Here is a 19969-nt window from a genome sequence, read left to right as displayed (position 1 = left end):
AGAAAGGGAAAAAAAAGGTCCTGAAGCTGAGAACTTCCCAAATTTGGAGAAGAAAACAGACATTGAACCCCAAGAGGCACAGAGAACTCCCCACAGATGTAACTTGAATTGACCTTCTGCATGACATATCATAGTAAAACTGGCAAAATATAAAGATAAAGAGAGAATCCTGAAAGCAGCTAGGGACAAAAGGGCCCTAACCTACAAAGGGAAACCTATCAGAGTGGTTACAGACCTATCTACTGAAACTTGTCAGGCCAGAAAGGAAGGGCAGAAAATCTTCAATGTGATGAACAGAAAAAAATATGTAGCCAAGAATCCTTTATTCAGCGAGCCTGTCATTCCAAATAGAAGGAGAGATAAAGGCTTTCTCAAATAAACAAAAATTGAGAGAATTCATGACCACCAAACCAGCCCAACAAGAAATCCTAAAAGGGACTCTATGAGGGAAATGTTGCAAGGAATATAAGGTACCAGAGAAACCACTACAAACATGAACTCAGTGGAGAACACAATGAATCTTAACCCACATTTTTCAAAAATAACACTGAATGTAAATGGACTGAATGCTCCAATCAAACAACACAGGATAGCAGAATGGATAAAAAACCAAAATCCATCTATTTGCTGTCTACCAGAGACTCACCTTAGACCTGAAGACACCTTCAGATTGAAAGTAAGGGGCTGGAGAAATATCTACCATGTGACTGGATGCCAAAAGAAAGCTGGAATAGCCATACTTATATTGGATAAACTGGACTTTAAAGTAGAGGCAGTAACAAAAGATGAAAAATGACATTATATAATAATTACAAGGTCTCTCCATCAAGAAGAGCTAACAATTATAAACATATATGCGCCGAATTTGGGAGCACCCAAATACATAAAACAACTAATCACAGAAACAAGCTAATTGATAAGAATGTGCTAATTTCAGAACACTTTCTCTCCACTTTCAACAACGGATAGATCAACCAGACAGAAAATCACTAAAGAAACAATGGACCTGAACGACACATTGAAACAGATGGGATGATAGATATATTTAGAACTCTGCATCCTAAAGCTAGGGAATTCACCTTCTTGAGTGCGCATGGCACATTTTCCAAGATAGATCACACACTGGGGCATAAAGCAGCCCTCCATAAATATAAATGAATTGAGATCATATCATGCACACTTTCAGATCAAAATGCCATGAAACTTGAAATCAATCACAGGAAAAAGTCTAAAAACCTCCAAAAATTGTGGAGGTTAAAAACCACTCTATTAAAGAATGATTGGGCCAATCAGGCAATTAGAGAAGAAATTTTAAAATATATGGAAACAAATGAAAACAAAAATACAACAATCCAAACTCTCTGGGACGCAGCAAAGGCAGACCTAAGAGGAAACTATATTGCAATCCAGGCCTATTTCAGCAAACTAGAAAAAGAGCATATTCAAAATCCAACAGGGCACCTAAAGGAACTAGAAGGGGAGCAGCAAGAGCACCCCAAACCCAGCAGAAGAAGAGAAATGATAAAGATTAGAGCAGAAATTAACAATATGGAATCCAAAAAAACAGTCGAAAAAATCGATGAAACCAAGAGTTGGTTCTTTGAAAAAATAAACAAAATTGAATACCTCTAGCCGGCTTCCGGAAATAGAAGAGAGAACACTCAAATGGACAAATCATAAATGAAAATGGAGCTTGCATTTGAAATTGCAACTGATCCTTCAGAAATACAAGCAATCATCAGAGTTTACTAATGGAAAATTATATGCCAACACACTGGACAATCTAGAAGAAATGGACAAATTCCTAAACACATACACTACCAAAATTCAAATGGGAAGAAATAGAAACTCTGAACAGACCCATAACCAGTGAAAAAATCGAATCAGTTATCACAAATCTCTGAATGAAGAGACCATGGGTCCAGATGGCTTCACAGGGGAATTCTAACAGACATTTAAAGCAAGTTAATGCCCATTCTTGTCAAGCTATTCTAAACAAAAATAGAAATAGAAGGAAAACTTTCTAGCTTATTCTACAAAGCCAGCATCACTTTGATTCACAAACCAGGACCCAATAAAAAAGGAGAACTACAGGCCAGTATCTATAACAAATACAGATGCAAAAATACTCAACAAGATACTAGCAAATCAAAACATAAAAAGAATTATCCACCATGATCAAGTAGGATTCATTCCTGGGTTACAGGGCTGGTTCAATATTCGCAAATCCATGAATGTGATACACCACATTAACAAAAGAAAAGATTAAAAAAAAACCATATGATTCTGTCAATAGATGCAGAAAAAGCATTTGACAAAATACAGCATCTTTTCTTAATAAAAACCCTCAAGAAAGTCAGGAGAGAAGGAATTTACTTAAACATTATAAAAGCAGTTTATGAAAAGCCCACAGCTAATATCGTCCTCATTGGGTAAAATCTGAGAGCTTTCCCCCTGAGATCAGGAACACTACAGGGGGTCTACTCTCACCACTGTTGTTTAACACAGTGCTGGAAGTCCTAGCAACAGCAATAAGATAACAAAAGGAAATAAAAGGCATCTGAATCAGCAAAGAAGTTGAACTTTCACTTTTCACAGACGACATGATACTCTACATGGAAAACATGATTGACTCCACCAGAAGCCTACTAGAACTGATCCATGAATTCAGCAAAGGAGCAGGGTACAAAATCAATGTACAGAAATCGGTTGCATTTTTATACACCAATAATGAAGCAACAGAAAGAGAAGTCAAGAAACTGATCCCATTCACAATTGCATGAAAAACCACAAAATACCTAGGAATAAACCCAACCAAAGATGTAAAAGACCTGTACAATGAAAACTATAGAAAATTTATGAAAGAAATTGAGGAAGACACAAAGAAATGGAAAAACATTCCATGTTCAAGGATCGGAAGAAGAAACATTGTTAAAATAGCATTATTACCCAAAGCAATCTACACATTGAATGCAATCCTTATAAAAATGGCACCAGCATTCTTCTCAAAGCTAGAATAAACTATCCTAAAATTCGTATGGAACCACAATAAATTCCAAATAGCCAAAGTAATATTGAAGAAGAAAACCAAACCAGGAGGCATCACAATCCCAGACTTCAGCCTTTACTACAAAGCTGTCATCATCAAGAGAGTATGGTATTGGCACAAAACCAGACACATACACCAATGGAATAGAATAGAAAACCCAGAACTGGACCCACAGGTGTGTGGTCAATTAATCTTTGACAAAGCAGGAAAGATTGTCCAATGGAAAAAAGACAGCCTCTTCAACAGGTGGTGCTGGGAGAGCTGTACAACAGCCAGCAGAAGAATAAAACTAGACCACTTTCTTACACCATACACAAAAATAACTCAAAATGGATGAAGGACCTGAATGTGAGGCTGGAAACCATCAAAACGCTAGAGGAGAAAGCAGGAAATAGCCTCCTTGACCTCAATCACAGCAATTTCCTACTTGACCCATCCCCGAAAGCAAGGGAATCAAGAGCAAAAATGAACTATTGGGACCTCATTGAGATAAAAATCTTCTGCACTGCAAAGGAAACAATCAAGAAAACTAATAGGCAACCGACAGAATGGGAAAAGATAGTTGCAAATGACATATCAGATAAAGGCCTAGTATTCAAAATCTATAAGGAATTCCCCAAACTCCACACCCGAAAAACGAACAATCCAGTGAAGAAATGGGCAGAAGACATGAATAGACACTTCTCCAAAGAGGACATCCAGATGGCCAACAGACACATGAAATGATGCTCAGCATCACTCATCATCAGAGAAATACAAATCAAAACTACACTGAGATACTAACTCATGCTGGTCAGAGTGAACAAATCAGGAGAGTGTAGATGCCAGCAAAGATGTGGAGAAATGGCACCCTCCTACAGTGTTGGTGGGAATATAAACTCTGGAAAACAGTGTGGAAGTTCCTAAAAAATTAATAATAGAATTCCCCTATGACCCAGCAATAGCACTGCTAGGGATTTACCCAAAGGATACAGAAGTGCTGATGCATAGGGACACATGTACCCCAATGTTCATAGAAGCACTTCCAACAAGAGCCAAATCATGGGAAGAGCCTAAATGTCCATCAACTAATGATTGGATCAAGAAGATGTGGTTTATCTATACAATGGAGTACTACATGGCAATGAGAAAGAATGAAATCTGGCCATTTGTAGCAACGTGGAATGAACCCAAGGGTGTTATGCTAAGTGAAACAAGTCAGGCAGAGAAGGACAGATATCATATGTTTTCACTCATAATTGGAACAAGGGAAACAGAGGACCATGGGGGAGGGGGAGGGGAAAAAATAGTTGGGGAGCGGGAGGGACGCAAACCGTGAGAGACTCTTGAATACTGAGAACAAACTGAGGGCTGATGGGGAAGGGGTAAGGGGAAGGGGTTGATGGCCATGGAGGTGGGCACTTGTTGGTATGAGTACTGGGTGTTATGTGGAAACCAACTTGACAATAAACTATAAAATAAAAAATATACATATATATGTATGCATATATATACACCCAAATATATATTTGCAATTTGTTTTATTGTTAATTTCTTATGTAACTGTTAATTGTGGTTCTTTATTTTTAAGTAATGTTGTTTTTACTGGCCTGCAACAATATTAGTGAAAATAATAAAATTTTTTTGTTGAACATCTACCATGCATTTGGTGGTGTTGTGGGTATTTTACACCTACCTTCATATTAAATCCCCATTTTATAAGTGAGAAAAAAACAGGTTCAGAGAAATTGTAATTCCCAAAGGTCACACTTGTAGTAAATGTCAGATCTGGGAATGAATCCTAAAATTGTCTGATTCCAATGGCTGTGTTTATTCCAGGCTTGCTGTTCTCCCAGGGGACTGTGTTTTTTTCACCTCTGTATTCCTAAGATACACAGTTCCACAGTTACAGATGTGCAGGTGCACAGAAGTGCTTTGTAAGTGTTGAATACTCTGAATGCTCTGGGCTCTGAAGATGTATCCCTGTTGATGTCTGTCTCTGCAGGTAATGACTATGCCAGAATATCTAAGGAAGAGGTTTGGTGGGAAGCGACTCCAGATCTACCTTTCTGTCCTCTCCCTCTTCATCTGTGTGGCTTTGAGAATCTCGGTGAGTTCAGTGCTCCTGGCATTTTCACATCTTGCAATTACCTTGGTGAGGATAGAATATTAGAATCAAAGAAATGGGTTTAGAGACTACTGACATCCCTGACAGATATGCCCATATGGATATCTTAAACTACCTAGGGCCTTTCTACTAAGGAGTTTTAGAAACCCTGAATTTAATTACAAGTCATGAGAAGCTCCAGAGTGTAAACATACCTTTTCATTATGGATATGAAAAAGCAATGTACAGGAGGAACAAAATGTTCCATTCAAGTAACACAGTTATTTAGTAGTAGAAAAGAGGATCCTCTAGTCCCCTGCCTTTCCATACCCAACAACCTCTTTCTTCTCTGTTAGAAAGGAAAGATTTATATTTATATATTCATTTCATTGATTATCTGGCATGTGAACAAGAAGGAAAGTGCTTTGCATTATTATAATAACTTCTTAAATTTACTCTGCTTTATCTAAGACTGCCCCTATAGCACAGATGTCACAAACAAGTGTTAGAAGTAGTCTAAAATTTTTGCAAAGTTAAATCCCTTGGAGATCATAATTGAGGAGAAAAGAAAGAAATTTAAAGATTCAGCAACACATGTAGAAATCAAAGAAAGAATAACATTTCATCCTCATGTATTAGTGACTAGTGAAATAATTTTCTCCAAGTTTATAGTCTAGGCAGTTTATGAGAGAAGAAGCTGAAGTGCATTTTTGTTTTTGTTGAGTCATTCTTGTAAGTAAATCAGCCGCTCTGATTAGATGGCATGAGCTTCTTAATGCAACGTGAGCATTTTCCAGTGCTCACTGTATTATTTATTGCATATCTGTACTAGGGGTAATAAAGATTCTTGTGCACAAGGAGTTCACTATATGTTTATGAATATAAGAATTATACGGGCATTTGGATGGCTCAGTCAGTTAACTGTCTGACTTTTTATCTCAGCTCATGTATTGATCTCAGGTTTGTAAGTTCAGACCCCACATTGAGCTCCACATTGGGCATGAAGCCTACTTTTTAAAAAAGAATATAAGAATTATACACATGAAATCATTAGCACTTTATGGCAATGTATGATAATATATTAAGATGTGAACTGGAATAGACTGTGTGGACAAGCATAGGAGACACTCTAGGGACACCCAGGAAAGGGAGTGGTCCCTGCTGTGTGGAAATTGAGGCATGATGGGAGTTTTTGGGAGTGCTTAAACAAGTCCTCAAGATGAGAAACTTAGGAAGCCCAAGCAAAGCAGAGGGGCCTGTATGTTCTACAAGTGAGTGGGATTCAATGGTCTCCCATTTTTCCTCTGGCTCTGACATTTACAGCTTTTTCATCCTAAAAAAAATGTGAACAAGGTGCTGGAGCAAAATTACAGTGGTCAAAGGTACCCTGAGGAATGCAATCTCCTGAAGTGGAAGGTTCCAGGTGGCAGGAAATGGATAGATTCTTGGGGAGCTGGTTGGTGGAGCAGGAAAAACTGAAGAGCATGTGTGTAACTTGGCTGGAGAGACACAGAGGCAGCAGTCCATTCTTACCTACCAGGCTATGTTTCAAGTGATATTAATAGTGTTTAATCTCAGACTTGACCTTTTTTGTATCATTACACTTTGATAGTAGACTCTGTCCTAGTTATTCATTAAACAGCTAATTATAAGGAGTTATGACAGGGTAGCTTTCAGTCTCCCCTGTATCAGGTTTGAAAGAGATCATCTTATTCCCTGGTTCTCAACCTCCAATAATACCTATGTTAAGAATCGTTGCAGACATGATGAATCTTGAGCCCTAAATATTTCAGTCTGCATGCCTTACACATACCTATGTTCTTTTAAAAAACCACACTGCAAATTTTAAAATAAGGATCTTAATCTTTATACAAACACAAGTAACCTACAGACTTTATTCAAATATGACAATTGTCCTAATAATATCTTTTAACAGCAGAAGAAAATCCTGTAGCATGAAATGGCTTTTTTTCATGAGAAATATTTTATGGTCATTGTAAATGTAATTAATTCCATTGAATTGTACATGCAAAAATGACAAGTTTTATGTTATTTACCTTGCCACAAAAAATCATTGGTAATATGTTTATATATAATTTTATAAATATTAATTTAATGCCTTAATTGTACTATATAAGAGAAAGGAAAGTCAAGACATTCATAATATGATAGTCTGTGTTTTGATATATAAATGATTCAGCATGAATATGCAAATCCCAATGGTGTAGTTGAATAATTGTGTCCACTATGTAAATCTGTATGAACGTGACAGCTATAAATGCAGACAAATGCAGATATGTTTTATGGCAATTCAAATGCAATGAGTGACATCTCAGTAGGTGACATCTTTTCTAAAATTGTAAATAATTTATTTGCAGATATTCAGTTTTATAAAAAGTCACATCTTGCCTCATTTTACAAAAGTGGTTCAACTCCTTGTTAACCCAATGGTAAATTTGCAGAAAATACTTGGGGTTTGTAACTCCGAGTTAGGTTCAAGAATGGGCTTTTCACCCACATAAATACCTACTGGGATGATAAATACTAGGTTTTATTTCAAATATTGGGGGGAGAGTTAACCATATACTGTGACACTCCTTCTGAATTCATGTTCTACAAAGAAACCTACCTCTAATCCTTCCAATTCTGAATTCTGACATCTTATCCTTGCCCTCACCTCCCTCATGCTTTCCTTTTTTTTTTTTTTCCTTTTTCTTTGATTCCATCCTTAAAATCACTCTTTGGCACATAGCGTCATTTTTTTTGCCTGTCTTTTCTTTCATTGAACCCCCCTAGAAAAACTTCAAACCTGGTTTAATCCAGCTTCCCACTTACTCTGTGCATGCACCCCAGAGATTTTACTCCTGTGTTTCTAATTAACATGCTTATGTGATGTTTCTAGGGTTTTGATTTGGCTTGGGGGTTTTGATATGAAATCTGGGTGGATCAGATTTGAAGGGTCAGATCCAAGTGGGGTTACCACAGATTTGTGTTGAAGAAAGATCCAGGAGGCTGGGAAGCACACTTTGGGAATCCCTTTGGGGGCACAGGGATTCAGGCAGTGCAGGGTGCACATGATCTTGTATCTTAGGGTATCTCTGCAGGAACCCCTTCTGGCCTCTAAAGTTCAACCAATAATCCTTTATCTGTATTTCTTTATGATTTTTCTCTGGTGTTCTCAATAACTATCTTAAATAATCCACAACTTTTTTTTTAGCTACTAGACTTCTGCATTTTATCAGAAAGCTTCATCTCCCTTTTTATCTAGGATTTAAGCATGAACCACTCATCATCCACTTTAAAAGTCTACATTTGCCTCATTTTTTCCTTCTTTCCACCAGTCTGAAGATGAAGAGTCATCCTTTTTGTAAATTGCCAGCCCCTCAACCTATGCCTACTCTTGGTCCCCTATCTTCTCAATGTTTCTGGCATTTGCTTCATAATTACCCTTCTATCATATTGTCCTCTTATTTTCTACTACTCTAAATGTGCTCAAGTGTCTTCCTCCTTAACAGAGACCATTGTTTTACTGTGTCTCATATCTACCACTCTACTTTTTTTTAGTGTTTATTTATTTTTGAGAGAGAGACAGAAATAGGGTGCAAGCAGGGGAGGGGCATAAAGAGAGGGAGACACAGAATCTGTAGCAGGCTCCAGGCTTTGAGCTGTCAGCACAGAACCTGAACTGGAACTCAAACTCACAGACTGCGAGATTATAACCTGGGCTGAAGCAGGATGCTTAACCAACTGAGCCACCCAGGCACCCCCTGCTACTCTACTTTTTATCATTGTTTCTCTGCTGACAATCATGAAAGAGTAGTCTGTGCAGGCTATAGCATAGACATTTCTTACTTTTTGTTCACTCACTCATTTTTCCTACCTATGATCAGCCCAATAATTAATCCTCTTGAGGATTAGATTTGGCTTCCAAGAAGTTCATAATTGTATTGCAGAGATGCCATGTATGGATATAGCAAATATTAGGGGGAAATCATCAGTGAAGAACTAAATGATGCCATGCATGTTTCTTTCCTATCCTGACTACTTTTCTTTTAGTCAGACATATTTTCTGGAGCCATATTCATCAAGCTGGCTTTAGGATTGGATCTTTACCTGGCGATCTTCATCCTCTTGGCTATCACTGCTATTTACACGATCACTGGTGAGTTTGTTGCCTATTTTGCTCAGTCATGCTATCTTCTGCTGATCTCATACCAACCTGCAATTAGCAACTCAGTATTAGCCTTGTAACCACCAAGGTTATGGATATCCTTTTATTCTCACCATGAGAGTCAGGCAGAGGCCCAGAAACACAACTACAGTAAAGCAAACAGTAATACCCTCAGTATTATAGGGTGACAGAATGGCTAAACACAAAAACAAAAAACAAGACTCATTTATATGCTGCCTGAAAGACACTCATTTCAGACCTAAGGACATCTGCAGATTGAAAGTGAGTAAATGAAGAAATATTCATCATGGAAATGGATGTCAAAAGAAAGCCAGAGTAGCAATACTTTGGACAAAATAGACCTTAAAACAAAGACTGTAAAATGAAACAAAAAAAGAGACTATATAACAATAAAGGGCACAATCCAACAAGAAGAGATAATAATTATAAATATTTGTGCACCCAACATGGAGGCACCCAAACATATAAAGCAGTTAAAAACAAACATAAGGGAATAAATTAATCCACTGTAATACAATAATAATAGGAGATTTTAACACTCCACTTACAATGATGGACAGATCATCTAAACAGAAGAACAATAAGGAAATGGTGACTTTGAATGATGTACTGGACCAAATGAATTTAACAGATATATTCAGAACTAAAACATCCTAAAAGAGCAGAATACACATTCTTTTCAAGTGTGCATGGAAAATTCTCCAAAATAGATCACATACTGGGTCATAAATCCAGCTTCAACAATAAAAAATGATTGAACTAATACCATGCATCTTTTCTGACCACAATATTATGAAGCCAAAACTCAACCATAAGAAAATATTTGGAAAGACCACAAACACATTGGGGTTAAACAATATCTGACTAAACAATGAATGGGTCAGCTAGGAAATCAAGAAGTAGAAAAAATACAGGGGGGCCTGGATGGCCCAGTTTATTAAGCACCCAACTTCAGTTCAGGTCATGATCTCACAGTTTGTGGGTTCAAGCCCCATGTTGGGCTCTGTGCTGAAAGCTCACAGCCTGCAGCCTGCTTCAGATTCTGTGTCTCCCTCTCTCTCTGTGCCTTCTTCACTTGCTCTCTCTCTCTCTCTCTCTCTCTCTCTCTCTCTAAAAAATAAATAAAACATTAAATTTTTAAAAATACATTTAAACAAATGGAAATGAAAACACGACAGTCCAAAACCTTTGGGATGCAGGAAAAGCAGCTGTAAGAGGGAAGTAAATAGCATTATAGGCCTACCTCAAGAAGCCAAAAAATCTCAAACAATCTAACCTTACATCTAAATGACCTACAAAAAGAAGAACAAACAAAACTCCAAACCAGCAAAAGGAAGGAAATAGTAAAGATTACAAGAGAAATAAATGATAAAAAAAAAAAAGAAGAAGAACACCTCAAAGAAATGAGGATCTGGTTCTCTCAAAAAATTAACAAAATAGATCAACCTCTAGCCAGACTCATGAGAGAGAGAGAGAGAGAGAGAGAAAGAGAGCACTCAAGTAAACAAAATCACAAACAAAAAAGGAAAAATAACAACCAAGACCACAGATATACAAACGATTGTAAGAGAACATTATGAAAAACTATATGCCAACAAATTAGACAACTTAGAAGAAATGGATAAATTCCTAGAAACATATAAACAACCAAAACTGAAGCAGAAAGAAATAGAAAATTTGAACAGACCAATTACCAGCTATAAAATTGAATCAGTAATCAAAAAACTCCCAACAAATAAAAGTCCAGGACCAGATAGCTTCACAAGCAAAATCTACCAAGCATTTAAATAACAGTTGATAACTATTCTTCCCAAACTATTTCAAAGAATAAAAGAAGGATTCCAAGTTCATCCTCTCAGACCAGTATCATCCTGACACCAAAACCCAGATAAAGACATTACCAAAAAAACCCAAAAACAAACAAAAACAAAAAACAGAATTTTAGGGTCGCCTGGGTGGCTCTGTCAGTTAAACATCCAGCTTCAATTCAGGTCATGATCTCACAGTTCGTGGGTTCGAGCCCCGCATCAGGCTCTGTGCTGAAAGTTCAGAACCTGGAGCCTGTCTCAGATTCTGTGTCTCCCTCTCTCTCGGCTCCTCCCTCACTCATACTCTGTCTCTCTCTGTCTTGAAAATAAATAAACTATATTAAAAAAATTTTTTAAACAGAATTTTAGGCCAATATATCTGATGAGCATAAATGCAAAGATCTGCAACAAATACAAGCAAACCGAATCCAACAATATATTTTTAAAAATCATTCACAACAATTAATTGGGGTTTATTTTGGGGTTGCAAGTGTGGCTCAATATCCTCAAATCAATCAATATGATACATCACATCAATAAAAGAAAGTATAAAACCATGTGATAATTTTAATAGATGCAGAAAAAGCATTTTGCAAAGTACAACATCCACTCTTGATGATAGCTCTCAACAAAGTAGGTTTAGAGGAATCATACTTCAACATAATGAATGCCATATGTGAAAAACCCACAGCAAATGTCACACTCAATGGGGAAAAACTGAGAGATTTCTCCCCAAGGTCAGGAACAAGACAAGGATGTCCACCCTTGCCACTTTTATTCAACATAGTACTGGAAGTCCTAGCCACAGCAATCAGACATTGAAAACATATAAAAGGCATCCACGTCTGTGAGGAAGAAGTAAAACTTTTACTATTTGCAGGCTATATGATAGTGCCTTTTCTGCTATTTAATATCAAAAAAACACATGAGGGTGGAATTCCAGTATAATTCATAGAAACTTTAAGTCAAGACAAGGCAAGGGAGACTAGAAGGTTAATGTGGCACATAAGTACTAAGGAAATAATGATGCCAAGAGGAGTTCTGGTCCAGCCAAGAACTTTTCAAATATTCTCTGCTGAGTTTCTAGGATTTGGTTTGAGGAAAATCTAAAGGTGAAGACAAAGATATGAGGGCACAGGGAGAAAATGTTCTGATTCTTTTCTTTCTTTCCACAGGGGGCTTGGCCTCAGTTATTTACACAGACACCCTCCAGACCATCATCATGCTGATAGGTTCCTTTATTCTCATGGGGTATGGTAAGTGATGACAGTGAGAACAGTACTCTAGGTATGGAAATCATGAGCTTTGTTTCTGCTCAGTCCATCTGCTCCTACTGCTGCCTTCCTGTTCTACCTAGCCACACTTTTCAACACATGTGTAATTCACATCATTGAAACATCTGCCTTTTTTCTGTTGTACTATCTCAGCGTGAGATAATAGGGGATAAAAATTTTACTTCCTTTAAAAAATTATTACTCGTGCTCCTAGGTGGCTCAGTCGGTTAAGCATCGACTTTAGCTCAGGTCATGATCTCACGGTTCATGGGTTCGAGCCCGGCATCAGGGTCTAAGTGCTGACAGCCAGCTCAGAACCTGGAGCTTCTCTTCGGATTCTGTGTCTCCGTCTCTCTCTGGCCTTCCCCTGCTCACACTATTTCTCTCCCTCTCTCTCTCTCTAAAATAAATAAAAACATTTAAAAAATAAAAAAGTTTAAAGAAATAAAAATAAAAAATAAAAAATTATTACTCAGTTTTAATCTTAATATGTTTGTGTTTAGAATAGACAAAATCAGTGTCACTGGGTTGATAATTTTACACAAATATTGGTGCATTGGATTCAATGCACATAAACCATTTATGTAGAATCTTCTTAAAATGAAGTATTAAGTAGTAAAAACAGTTTAAGACAAATGACTATTAACTTCACTGTGACTGTTTCAGATGGAAATTATAAAAGTATGTTACCCCCTCTATTGTTAGAATATACAAACACAGTTTGGATTTTCCTGATTAGTATCAGTTCTTTCTCTTAAGTCATGCAGCAAACATTATTGATAAATTTAATTTATAGCTTGCCTATTTTTGTTTTCTTTTATTATGCTAGTTATTTAGCTTTGAACAGGAAATCCATGCATACAACAAAAAGGATTTAGATAAATATAAGTGTATTTTCATCTCTCTCCTGCCCTGCAGTCACCATATTCTACCCTCTCAACTGTACTGAATACAATTGTGAATATGCAAGAACCTAATCACATAGCTTGAAGATAACATGAAGCGAAAACTGATAGAGCTGCAAAGACAAGACATGCACAAAAAAGAGTTGATGATTTTGACACAAAATGAATGTGATTGGTCACATATGGCTATTTAAATATATAAAACAATAAAAAGTAAATTGATCAAAATTTAAAATTTAGTTTCTCATTTGCCTAGCCATATTTCAAGTGCTCAATATATGACTAGTAGTTTTCATATTGGACAGCACAGATATAGAATAGTCCTAGTGTTACTAAAAGTTCTATTATACAGTGCTGCTTCAGAGACCACTGCTAGGACAAATTCTTTGCAAACTTTCTATTTGGTTAGCCAGGACTTTTATGATATTCTTATTTATGGCTCTTTGGTGTCTGGCTTTGCTGACGGACCTCTGGCATCAACCTCTCTAAGCCTTCTCCCATCCTTACGATGAAGAGGGTGGACTCTCTCATCTCCTAGCATTCTTCATGGATTGTTGTTACAAACCATATTCCCCTTAACAGAACAATTTTTTTGTATTGTCTGTATCCTCCATTGTATTGAGTTCCTGCCTTGCACATTCATTTCGCACATAATCCCATAACAATGTTTGGCACATACAAACATTTTTGATGCTAAATGGAATAAGTAATGAAAAAGTAAATTAATGTCAACCTCAACTCTACAGATGTATGATACTCAGATGAATTTTGCACTATTTGAACCTATACTAAGTGGGCCGAAATGTCTGGGCTCATCCTTCTTCTTTCTAGGATTTCCATCCATTATCATTTTTTTCAGTTAATTTTGTTTGTTTGTTTATTTTGAGAGAGAAAGAGAGGGGTAGAGAGAGAATTCCAAGCAGACTCCACACTGTCAGCACAGAGCCTGATGAGGGGCTCGATCCCACAAACTCTGAGATCATGGCCTTCACTGAAATCAAGAGTCAGACACTCAACTGACTGACCACCCGGACCCTCTCAATATGGTTCTTTTCTTCACCTGTCTTGCCTTTCCAGACCATCAGCAGGCTGAGTCTCACCATTTCACCTCACTATACATAATCTGCTGCATCTAATTTCTGCTCCTTATCTTCCCGTTTTTTGTTGTAACATAGAATATAGTCTGTATTGCACCAAAAAACAGACTGTGCATTAAATCAGAAGGGCCAGGCTTTGTATCAGGAAGAGAGACTATTGTTTCTGGTCCATTCAGAGGAGTAAGGGCTTCTAGATGGCTAATTCTGTTAGGCTCACCCTGTTACCTCACGTTCATGTTTATCTCTGTTTTCGATGGTTGTGAGATATCAATATCAATCTGTTGGATAACAATTTTTATTTTACCATAAGCATAGACACTAAATAAAATTTTTCAAGAAAAATAAGAATAAAGGTTAAAAGGTGATTTGCTTCGTATACATTATGAAAGCATGATAGCATTCCCAATGCCAATGGAGGTGTTAGAAAGACATGGGTCCTCTTAGAACACTAAGGATTTGAGTAGGCTGATTAGAGATGATTGGACATTTCAACCACAAAGGAATAATTATGAACACCAGGTGTCTTAGATTTGTGTGAAACATTTCATTGTATCCAATACCTTTGCAGCATTTGCTGAAGTGGGAGGCTATGAGAGTTTTACAGAGAAGTACATGAATGCCATCCCATCCATAGTTGAAGGGGACAACCTCACAATCAGCCCAAAGTGCTACACTCCTCAGGCTGACTCCTTTCACATATTCCGAGATGCTGTCACCGGAGATATTCCATGGCCAGGAATGATATTTGGAATGACCATTGTGGCTGTGTGGTACTGGTGCACAGATCAGGTGAAGTATGTGTGTGGTGTCTATATATGTTTATGTTGTTGTTTTTTTCTTATAGAAAAGCATCTAGTTTCTATTTTGTACACATATATACACATACATGTGCACAAACACACATCATTTTAAGAATCAAACACTTCTACAAGGCTTGTTATGAAAAATAATTGTCTGGTGTCTTGCTCTCTGCTCATTTCTTGTCTCTCAAAAGCAAACATTGACCCCTTCAAAGTTAGGTATCTTTGTATGTATTTCTCTTCTCTAAATCCTTGTACTCAATGCATAGCCTGTGTGCCATTGGAGTGCAGGTCACCTTGGAGCTCATCAGAAATAAATGCTCTCAAATGTTGCCCAAACCCACTGAATCAGAATTTGCTTGTAAATTTGATCCCCAGGTGATTTAAATAAATGTTTGTATTGCTCCCTTTTGGTTATCCAGTTTTAGGATTTCTACACTGGCTTCCAATAATGAGAGATGAGGAGTTAGTTATTTCAATTTTTAAAATTTTAAAAATGTTTTTATTATTTATTTTTGAGAGAGAGACAGACAGACAGAGTGTGAGCAGGAAAATGGCAGAGAGAGATGGACACATGGAATCTGAAGCCGACTCCAGGCTCCAAGCTGTAAGCACAGAGCCCAACACGGGTCTCAAATTCACAAACTGGGAGATCATGACCTGAGCCAAAGTCGGACACTTAACTGACTGAACCACCCAGGCACCCTTAGCTCTTTCAATTTTTTTATCTTCAATTCTCCATCATCTAGTAAAATTATTTCACAATTTTGGTGTGAAACTATTTCACAAATATGGCATTCAGTGCTGCCATATTTGCGACTACGTAAATATAATCCACAGCTGAGCCAAATGATATTCTCTGATTAATTTTTCCTTAGCTTTTTCGTTTCTCTAGAATAAATAATTCTTTTTTTTTGTGTTTTAAATTTTCTTGGAAATTATTACTCATTAAGTGCCAAACCCTCTGCAGATTGCCTAAATCTCCTTGATGTGTACTTGCAAGCACAACAAATATCCTACCAACTATTTTTCTCATTTTCTCTTAAAACCTTTGGTCTCTCATGAACTGCTGGATTGTTCTCTGTGCCTGGTGCCCATCCTAATCCAGGACTCCCTTTACTACCATATTTGGGGTTCTCTTTGCCTCATCCTGGGGTTATATCTCTTAACTCCATTATCCCATATCATCTTACCTCTTGATTTATCTCTTCCTTCATGGCAATTGAATTCTCCCATAAGTTTTTGAAAGAAACAGGAGATAAATTGATTGTGAATTCGTCTTCATGTTTGAAAATGGCTTCACTCCAACTTTTCTTAAATTTATCCTCTGTCCATGTAAATATTTCTAGGCTGGAAATAATTTTCCACCCATAAATTAAGTCATCATCTTCTGACTTCCACCACTACTGTTGAAAAGCTTGAAGTTATTCTTGTTCCTTTGTCCTCAGTGTTGTGAAATTTCACATGATATGCTTCACTGTGATGGGCCACTGTAAACCAGTTTAATCTGGCAATGGATGTTTTAATGAATTGGGGCAATTCTTTGATTTCTTGCACTTTGTTTTCCTTTGAAGAACTTCCATTTTGGGGGTTGGTCTTCCTCAACTAGTTTTCTAGTGTTCTTATCTTTCCTCCACATCTTCCATCTCTTGGGGTTTTTTTTCTTTTTCTTGCTCTACTTTCTAGGAGATTAGCTCAATATTATCCTTCAGTTTTTCTGCCTTTGTGTTTATAACTCCCAAGACCTTATTTTTGGTTTTCTTTATGTTCCTTTTCATAGCATTCAAATTTGTTTTTGTTTTCCTTTTTGAAGTTTTCTTCATCCCAAATAGTTCCTGTCAACTCAAACTTATAACTTCACATTTTTAAGCCATCTTGGATCAATGGTCACTTGTGTCACTGTGAGATGTTTTCTTTTTTTCTATATAGTAAACTGATTTTCTCAACATATCTCCCAAAGAATGTTTCTTTCATTGATTTCTGCAAACATCTTTATTATTTATATTTTGCCACTGACCACCTGACATCTCCTATACATAGGTGGCCTCATCGTCCCCCTTAGATATAATACTCAGACCCTGTTTACTTGCTGACAGGACTCCCCTGTTTTACATATAATTTGTATTGTCCCTCCAACTTTCTGCTTCAAGCCCTCTGTCTAAGGTTGGCACCTCTTCCCCCAGCCCTGAATGACACTGTGACTATCCCTAAAAGATTTGTCTCTCCAAAGAGAAGTAAGTAGAAAAAGTCATCACTATATTCTGACATTCATTGAGAAGAAAAAATGTCAAGAAGCAATGGCATTATGGGTAAAAATTCTACTTTACTAGAAAATTCTTAGTCAAGAGATTACACAACTTAAGTAGAAATTATGAAATTATATGCATTGAATTTCCCAGGACCACAATATTTGATTTATAACTGATTCATATCTAGAGATGAATATCTCAAGGTTTTCTTCTGATAGCTGCCTGACTGTTGTTTCTATGGCAATGGGCTTAATTTTCTAAATGGACAATTGATCCCTAACAGTAGGGAGATACTGATGAGTATGTGGCTTATTTGGTGCCTACAACACTAAAGGCATAACATAAACACACAACTTGTGGCAAAGATCACTAGTGACAGCTTTGTACCTGGCCAAATGCATGGTCATTGTTGCAATGCAGCCTAGAATCTGTAAACATTTTAATAGTAGTGATGTTTATTGACTTTTATGTACCAAGAGTCTTACAGACATAATACCAAACATTCAAAATATCCTACAAAAGATAACTCTTTTAGAAATGAGAAACCTGGGTCTCAAAAGTCAAATACTCATGTAAGAGGAGCAGGGATTTGAGTTCTGATTTTACTCTGAAACCCATTATTTTTCACTACTCATGACCCCATATCTTATTGTAACATTAATCCCTGAAAAGAGGCACTCTCCTTCTTTGAAGTTATCCTCTAGCTTCTTCATGACTATGTCATGTTTGTTCTCAGGTTATTGTGCAGCGCTGCCTATCAGGCAAGAACATGTCTCATGTGAAAGCTGCTTGCATCATGTGTGGGTACCTGAAGCTGCTGCCCATGTTCCTCATGGTGATGCCAGGAATGATCAGCCGCATCCTATACACAGGCAAGCCATTGATTCATAAATCTTTCTTGTATGCTTGAATTCCGAGTACTGGTTTTAAGGGGCGCCTGGTTGGCTTAGTCGGCTAAGTGTCTGACTTCAGCTCAGGTCATGATCTCACAGCTTGTGGGTTCGAGCCCTGCATCAGGCTCTGTGCTGATAGTGCAGAGCCTAGAGCCTGTTTCAGATTCTGTGTCTCCCTCTCTATCTCTGCCCCTCCCCCACTCGTGCTCTGTTTCTCTCTCTCTCTCTCTCTCTCTCTCTCTCTCTCTCTCTTTCTCTCTCAAAAAGTAAATATCTTTTTAAAAACTGAGTACTGGTTTTAATATGTATTAAAACCTTGATGATCTAGAAAACCCATTATGTATGGAAGTTAAAACACAATTCCAGGGGGCGCCTGGGTGGCTCAGTCGGTTAAGGGTTCGGCTTTGGCTCAGGTCATGATCTCACAGTTTGTGGGTTCAAGCCCCATGTCAGGCTCTGTGCTGACAGCTAGCTCAGAGCCTGGAACCTGTTTCAGATTCTGTGTCTCCCTCTCTCTCTGATCCTCCCCTGCTGTCTCTCTAAAATAAATAAAAAACAGAAGAAAAAAAACATAATTCCAAGTGAAGAGAACAGATTTTGCAGTGTAAGAAGCAGGAAAGTTTGGCATATTTGACACATATATATCCAACTAATAAGGAATGGCTAAAGAAATTATTATATACCACCTTTATGAAAAATTACACATAAGGACTGAAGGCTTTCTCAAATTTTGGTCAAATGCCAAAGTTATTATGTTTAAGGGTAAAAAAGCAAACTATAAAATATTATCTCAACAATTGCCATAGTTTTACAAAAACGCCTTCTCTCTGGAAAAAGATTAGAAAGGAATAAAAAACTAAAAGAAGCTAATGTATTAATGTGTTAGTATTCTATGGGATTTTTTAATCATTTTTTGCTATCTGTTGTCATAGTATTGTTTAAGTAAAAATAATCCTCAAGGTATTGTACAACTCCCTCTTCACCCCACATGAGCGATCACCCCAATAATGATCATACATGTAGGTAGAAAACACTGAACTAAATGACTGGACACAGAACTAATTTCCATATTGATGTTGCTTTTGTGGTTGTTTCATTTCTGGAGTTCTGTGTCTCTGGGAGAACTTATGCTTTTGCAGCTTTTCTGGAGGATGGAATCAGATCCCCCCCTTATTGCTCTAATGCACTAACTGAGCCACATCCCAAAGAAGAACCCTGCCCCTTAGGTCAGTGCAAGGGGAGGTCCATATCCTGGGTGAAGTGGACCATATACGAACTCATATTCTGGGTGAAGAGGGACCATATCTATGGTATGGAGTTCAAGGCTGAATCTCCAATTTCCCAGCAAATGTCTTTCGTCTCACCTATCATCTTACAACTTGTCTCTATGTCCAATGGTTGTAGATCTTACGTGTTTGGGCCCCACTCACTGAACCCATTTATCTGAATCCTCCTTCAGAGAAGGTGGCCTGTGTTGTACCTTCTGAATGTGTGAAACATTGTGGCACTGAAGTCGGCTGTAGTAACTATGCCTACCCAGTGATGGTGCTGGAACTGATGCCTGATGGTAAGAAAATGTACACCCTCAAATGAATGGAGAAAATGTGATGCTAGAT

The 19969-nt window shown here is 37.5% G+C and overlaps 1 protein-coding gene across 1 annotated transcript in view; it reads left to right on the top strand.

The window, feature by feature from the left end:
* LOC115277834 (solute carrier family 5 member 4) overlaps nucleotides 1–19969 on the top strand; it is a 41103-nt gene that overhangs the window by 7659 nt on the left and 13475 nt on the right. Inside the window, exons 5-10 of the mRNA XM_029922234.1 lie at nucleotides 5034–5138; nucleotides 9192–9297; nucleotides 12311–12391; nucleotides 14980–15200; nucleotides 18197–18332; nucleotides 19813–19920. Coding sequence (XP_029778094.1) covers nucleotides 5034–5138; nucleotides 9192–9297; nucleotides 12311–12391; nucleotides 14980–15200; nucleotides 18197–18332; nucleotides 19813–19920 — 757 coding nt within the window. The remainder of the gene's footprint in view (nucleotides 1–5033; nucleotides 5139–9191; nucleotides 9298–12310; nucleotides 12392–14979; nucleotides 15201–18196; nucleotides 18333–19812; nucleotides 19921–19969) is intronic.

Source organism: Suricata suricatta, chromosome 14 (genome assembly GCF_006229205.1).
Source record: "Suricata suricatta isolate VVHF042 chromosome 14, meerkat_22Aug2017_6uvM2_HiC, whole genome shotgun sequence".
Taxonomy (NCBI): Eukaryota; Metazoa; Chordata; class Mammalia; order Carnivora; family Herpestidae; genus Suricata; species Suricata suricatta.
This window is presented reverse-complemented; position numbering and strand designations above follow the sequence as displayed.